The sequence below is a fragment of the Silene latifolia genome, chromosome 1, assembly GCF_048544455.1.
Source record: "Silene latifolia isolate original U9 population chromosome 1, ASM4854445v1, whole genome shotgun sequence".
In the NCBI taxonomy this organism is placed as follows: Eukaryota; Viridiplantae; Streptophyta; class Magnoliopsida; order Caryophyllales; family Caryophyllaceae; genus Silene; species Silene latifolia.
In genome coordinates this window covers 125,635,688-125,642,593 of record NC_133526.1, presented here as the reverse complement: position 1 = coordinate 125,642,593, position 6,906 = coordinate 125,635,688, and the positions used below count along the sequence as shown (strand labels likewise).

At 41.5% G+C, this 6,906-nt stretch overlaps 1 protein-coding gene across 1 annotated transcript; it reads right to left on the bottom strand.

The window, feature by feature from the left end:
- Positions 1-5,557: 5,557 nt before the first annotated feature.
- Positions 5,558-6,553, bottom strand: LOC141655256 (uncharacterized). Its single transcript, XM_074462344.1, has one exon. It carries the CDS (start codon positions 6,551-6,553, stop codon positions 5,558-5,560), a length of 996 nt encoding a protein of 331 aa, XP_074318445.1.
- Between the last annotated feature and the right edge of the window lie 353 nt (positions 6,554-6,906).

The following is a 6,906-nucleotide window of genomic DNA, read 5'->3' as shown; positions in this document are numbered from 1 at the left end:
GCTTTGTCACGGAGGCCCTCCTTTCCCGAGTACTCATTATCGTCAAAAGCCGAGGCTCCCATGGGTCCTTGTGAGGAGGAAGCCTCGGAAGCCTTGCCCTTTCCCATGGTACAACAATTTTTTCAGAAAAGACATAAGTTTGAAAAGAATTTTTGGTTGAGGCAAATGAACAAACACCTAATATGCACTAAAAGGATGATGTGCTAACTAGTTGTTTGTTGAATGTAAATCACCTCACAAGTTAGAAAATGTTTATGGGCGAAAAACAACACAATTTAACCACAAAGTTTCGAATTGAACTAATCAAATTTCGAAATTATGGTAACTTGGAATGACAAGAATAAGAATAAGGTTTATACCTCCCTTTTGATTCTTGTTTATGTTGTTGGATGATGAAGATTACACAAGAATGTTCCAATTCGTCCCTTTAATCCAATTGCAAACCCAAAATCTCCAAATCTTGAATCAACAAAACCCTAAGTCGAATTTTCGTAACTGGCAAGGGTGTAAATGCATCAATTTTTTGGTCCAAATTGATGTTGGGTGATGAAGATTGATGAATTTTGGAAGTTAAATGCTTGAAATTGATGATTTGTGAAGGATTTGAAGGTTGATTTTGAGTGGGTAAGGGTTAGGGTTAGGATGAGGAAAGAGAATGAAGATTATGAGAATTGGGGAAGAACAAAAGGTAATATGAAGGAGAGCACGAGTGAATTTCTGGGTTACTCTGATTTCTCGCACGGTGCGAAAAATTGAGTTTGGAAACTCGCACCGTGCGAGGTTACTGTTGGACTTGCTCGCTTTGTGCTCCAATTCTTCAACTTAGCCAATTCTTTTACACATATTTCTTCCTTCCTTTCTTCACACATGCCCTTGAGTTGGTATCCTATACACTAACACACACATTAAAACACCCTAACATGCCAAAACATTAATGAAAATGCAAGTGAATTAATTTATAATGTAATAATTAAATGATGCAATTAATTTGAACATGCAAAAATGCAATGAAAACAATGAGATGCGGAAATTAAATATGCAAGGGAAGAAATATTTACAAACTTTTGCCGTTTATTTAACGTCGATGGCTCGACAAAGTTGCATCTTCATTAATCTTCATAAATTGGATCAACAAGGTGTAGTGTTCCCACTTCACCCATTTCAATTCCTTCATGATAGTGCTTAAGCCTTTGACCGTTCACTTTCAAAACTTTCCCGGACTTTAAGCACTTTACTTCGATTGCTCCATATGGAAAAACATGAACCACCTCATATGGTCCCATCCATCTAGACCTCAATTTTCCCGAGAAAAGTCTAAGCCGATTTTGAAAGAGTAAGACTTTCTCTCCCACTTGGAACACTCTTCTTAAAATCATGTTATCATGCCATGCTCTTGTTCTTGCCTTGTAAATGGAAGCATTCTCATAAGCATCATTTCGAATTTCTTCCTATTCTTGGAGTTGAAGTTTCCTATGAAGCCCCACTTCACTCATTTGCAAATTGAATGATTTGACCGCCCAATAAGCCCTATGCTCAACCTCCACGGGTAAATGACACGGTTTTCCAAAAAGTAAGCGGTAAGGTGACATCCCGATTGGTGTTTTGTAGGCTGTGCGATATGCCCACAAAACATCATCCAACCTCAAACTTCAATCCTTGCGGTTGGGATTCACCGTCTTTTCAAGGATAGCCTTGATCTCCCTATTAGAAACCTCGGCTTGACCGTTGGTTTGAGGGTGATAGGCGGTGGATACCTTGTGAATTACCCCATACTTTTTGAGTAGAGCTCCAATGGCTTTGTTGCAAAAGTGAGTTCCACGGTCGCTTATCAAGGCCTTAGGAAAACCAAATCGAGAGAAGATGTTGGTTTTGATGAATTATCCAACTACCTTTGCATCATCGGTCTTGGTGGCCTTAGCCTCCACCCACTTGGAGACGTAGTCCACCGCCAAAAGTATATAAATGTAACCACAAGATGCGGGAAATGGTCCCATGAAGTCAATGCCCCATACATCGAATATTTCACAATAGATCATTGGAGTTTGCGGCATTTCTCCTCTTCTTAAAATGTTGCCAACTCTTTGGCATCTATCACATGTCTTCACCATAGCACGAGCATCCCGGAATAGTGTGGGCCAAAAGAAACCGCTTTCCAAAACTTTTCTAGCCTTTTTCTTGGCTCCAAAATGCCCACCACAAGCATATTCGTGGCAAAATTTTAGAATTGGAATGACTTCGGTATCCGGGACACATCTCCTAATGACTTGGTCGGCACAAAACTTCCAAAGGTATGGGTCATCCCACACATAATATTTAGCATCACTCTTGATCTTATCCCGTTGGGAACGAGAAAGACCCTTTGGAAACTCTTGTAAAACCAAGAAGTTGACTATATGGGCATACCATGGCTCAATGGAAGACAAGGCTAGAAGTGTGTCAGCCGGAAAGGTGGCTTGTATTGGTGATTCCAAGACTTCTTGAGGTTTTTCTTGCACAATTCTACTTAGGTGATCCGCCACCATGGTGGTTGTGCCCTTCTTGTCTTTGAGCTCAACATCAAACTCACTCAAAAGCAATACCCATCGCATTAAATGGGGTTTGGATTCCTTCTTGTTCACCAAATGCCTTAAGGCGGCATGATCCGTGAAGATGATGACCTTGGCTCCAAGAATATAAGGTCGAAATTTCTCCAAGGCAAACACTACCGGAAGAAATTCTTTCTCGGTAGTGGTATAGTTTCTTTGAGCCTCATTCATCATTGTTGACGCATATTGAATAACATGGGGTGCTCTTTCTACCCTTTGGCCAAGTACCGCGCAAAGGGCATAATTACTCGCGTCCGACATTATCTCAAATGGTTCACTCCAATTGGGAGGTTGAATTATGGGTGCCGAAATAAGCTTCTCCTTGAGCATATCAAAAGCTTCCTTGTATTCTTCACTCATAATGAATTCACAATCGTTTTGAAGTAGCTTGCATAAGGGAGCGGCAATCTCGGAGAAATCCTTGATAAAGCGTCGGTAGAACCCGACGTGACCTAAGAAAGATCTCACTTCATGCACATTAGTAGGATAAGGCAAGGTGCGAATGGTATCGACCTTGGCCTTATCAACCTCAATCCCCTTAGAGGAGACCACATGTCCCAACACCATTCCTTCATCAACCATGAAATGACATTTCTCATGGTTGAGAACGAGGTTGGTATCAATACATCTTTGTAAAACCCAAGAGACATGACTCAAACAATCCTCAAAAGATTGACCATGAACGGTAAAATTATCCATAAATACTTCAATAAAGTCCTCCACATGATCCGAAAAGATGCTCATCATGCACCTTTGAAACGTTCCCGGTGCATTACAAAGACCGAAAGGCATCTTTCTATAGGCAAACGTTCCAAAAGGACATGTGAAAGTGGTTTTTTTTGGTCCTCGGGTGCAATTGGAATTTGAAAGTAACCCGAGTATCCATCCAAAAAGCAATAAAAAGCTTTTTCCGCTAACCTTTCCAACATTTGATCCATGAAGGGAAGCGGGAAGTGATCTTTTCGGGTCACGGCATTGAGCCTACGGTAGTCGATATATACTCGCCACCCGTTTTGAACTCGAGTGGGAATCAAAACACCTTCATGATTTTCGATTACCATTAGCCCGGACTTCTTTGGGACAACTTGGGTTGGACTAACCCATTGACTATCGGATATGGGATAGATCATACCTACATGAAGGAGCTTGAGTACCTCATTCTTCACAACATCCATCATTGGAGGGTTCAAACGCCTTTGTGGTTGGCGAACGGGTTTGGCTTCATCCTCCAAAAGAATTCGGTGCATGCATAAAGTGGGACTAATGCCTTTGATGTCGGCCATTGTCCACCCAATTGCTTCCTTATGTTGCTTAAGAACTCGGATGAGAGCTTCTTCTTTCTCCCTTGAAAGCTTGCTTAAAATAATTACCGGTAAAGTTTCTTCATCTCCTAGAAAAGCATACTTCAAGTGGCTTGGTAGGGGCTTCATTTCAACAATAGGAGCCTTGACAATAGAAGGAATGAATTTCTCCTTTGGTAGCTCTTCTAAAAAATTGGAAGAAAGGAAGAAAAAATCCCGGACAGCAGACAACTCGCACCGTGCGAGTTCCGGGCTCTGTTTTTTCGCACGGTGCGAATTCCCCTCTGCCCGCCGGATTGCTTCCTTCTCTTCCCACTCTTCCATTGGCGGATTTTCCTCTAATTCTTGGATAGTTTCCTGCAAATTACAAGACAAAACATACCCTATATCCTCTCCAACCATTCCATTAGTTAAAGCAAAATCCAAAGTGTTAATTTTACACAATTCATACATGGTTTGAACAATTGGTTCAAAAACTTCAAGAAAACACAAAGAAGAGGTCTCGGTGGGGTATTTTATTGCCTCATGTATGCTATACTCAATCTTTTTCCCTTCAAACTCCATTGTAAGGCACCCACTAGATACATCAATCTTGGTGTTGGAAGTTCTCATGAAAGGCCTTCCCAACAAAATGGGAGTTGAGCCTTTCTCGGGTTCCATCTCAATTACATAAAAGTCGGCGGGGAAAATCATATCCCCCACCTTCACCAAGACATCTTCAAAAATTCCCTTAGGGTAGATATTGGACCTATCGGCCAAAGAAATGACCGTACGAGTCGGTTTTAAAGGTCGCAATTTGAGAGACTCGTAAAGGTAAGTGGGCAAGACATTAATAGATGCACCTAAATCAAGCATAGCATTTTGACAATCCAAGTCACCAATTTTGCAAGGGATGGTGAACATGCCCGGATCACCATATTTTTGTGGCAAACGCTTTTGAAACATTGCCGACACATGTTCACTAGCCCTTACCTTTTTCATGCTTTTTGCCTTGTTGGTCCTCTTAGTAGTGCACAACTCTTTCAAAAACTTTGCATGCTTGGGCACACTACTAAAAAAATCAAGAAGTGGAATGTTTACCTCTACTTTACGAAAGATATCGTAAAGGCTTGAAGTCTTCTTGTCAATTATCCTTGTGTCATTCAAAGCACTTGGAAATGGAGCTTGTGGCTCGTATTCCGGAATTGGTTCATTGATCCTCACTTGTTCAGGTGTAGATGCTTCCCCATGTTCTACTACCACTTCAATTTCATCTTCAACTACATCCTCCACTTCATGAACAATAGGAAGTGACCTTGATTTCTTAGGAGCCTTGGGTGCCTCTACCAACTCTCTACCATTCCTCAAAGAGACCGCTTTTGCTTGTTCTTTGGTGGGTGGAGGAATTGTCTGAGAAGGGAGGCTCCCTCCTTGAGTGGGTTGTGAAGTAAGTGTGTTGAGAATTTGACCAACTTGGGTCTCAAGTTTACCAATCCTAGAGTCGGTGAGCCGATTTTGTTGAAGCACGGCGGTTTGGAATTCCTTGGTATTGTTTAGCAAGGCTTGACTTTCTTTTTGCATTGCCACTTGATTCATAGCAAGTGTCTTCATCATCTCTTCCAAGGAATTTTGTGATTGGTTTTGATTTTGATTTGGCTACTGAAATGAGGAGTTTGAGGATCCCTTTTGATTTTAGTTTTGATTTCCTCCCCAACCCATATTTGGATGGGATTTCCACCCTTCATTGTAAGTGTTGGAATATGGGTCAAACTTCCTAAACCCAAGAGCTTTCACCGCTTCAATTTCCTCCTCCGTTTGCAAATATGGACACCCATCGGTGGGATGAGTTGGATCATTACAAAGACCACAAAATTTCACATGAGATGTACTCCCATTCCCTTTTGCAAGTTCCTTAACCAAATTGGTAAGAAAATCAACTTTTTCTTCCATATGGTTGGAGCTTTGCCTTGAAGAAGATGCCACACTTGCCTTCCTAACTCTCCTTCTGAAATTCCTAGAACTTCCTACCAATCTTTCAATCAACTCATTTGCCTCTTGGACCGACATGTATTCAATCCCTCCTTGTGTAGCGACTTTAATCATCCTAGCGTCATCCTCAAGGAGACCACCACAAAAGTTCAAGAGTAGGTCGTGGTCGGTATACCCATGGTATGGACAACTAGCAAGAAGTTGTTTGAACCTCTCCCAATACTCATACAAGTTCTCTCCATCCATTTGTTCAACATTACTTATGTCTTTCTTCAATTGAGAGGAGAGACTAGCGGGAAAATACTTCTCTAGGAAGGCCCTCTTTATTTGAGTCCAAGTAGTGATGCTCCCGGTAGGGAGATAGTAAAGCCAATTGTTTGTCGCGTCCTTGAGTGAGAAAGGGAAGGCTATTAGTTGAAGTTGCTCATCGGTAACCCCATTAGGCTTCATGCTTGAGCAAACTACATGGAATTTGTTTAGATGCTTATTGAGGTCCTCCGTACTAAGTCCATGGAATTGGGGCAATTGGTGGATGAGCCCGGACTTGAGTTCAAAGGTGGCATTTTCCGCTAAGGCCGGAAAGGAGATATACAAGGGGACTTGTGTAAGGTCCGGTGTGGTGAGTTCTTTGATGGTCCTAGGCCTTGGTGGATCCTCCCTTTGTGCATCTTTGTGTGGTGGATTCTCGGCATCATCCATGATGATTCTTATGTTTGTGGCTCAGTTTCAAAAGAAATGATGTTATCTTCCTCTTGGTCTTGTTGAGTCACGAGGTTAATCTCTTGAATAACCAGATTCTCTCTTCTAATAAATCCTCCTATCCAAGCAAGTGATCTTTGAATTTTCGGGTTGGATGGAAAAAGTGGCTCACTTGAGTTCCTAGTATTGACCATAAACAATTCTACACAAGAGCACACAATCAAAAAGGTTCACACAAGTAATGAACAAGAAAATAACAATTGTGAAATGAAAGTTAACTAACACAACTATTCTAAAAACACCAACAAAAACACTAGTGAAACCGTTACTTCCCCGGCAACGGCGCCAAAATT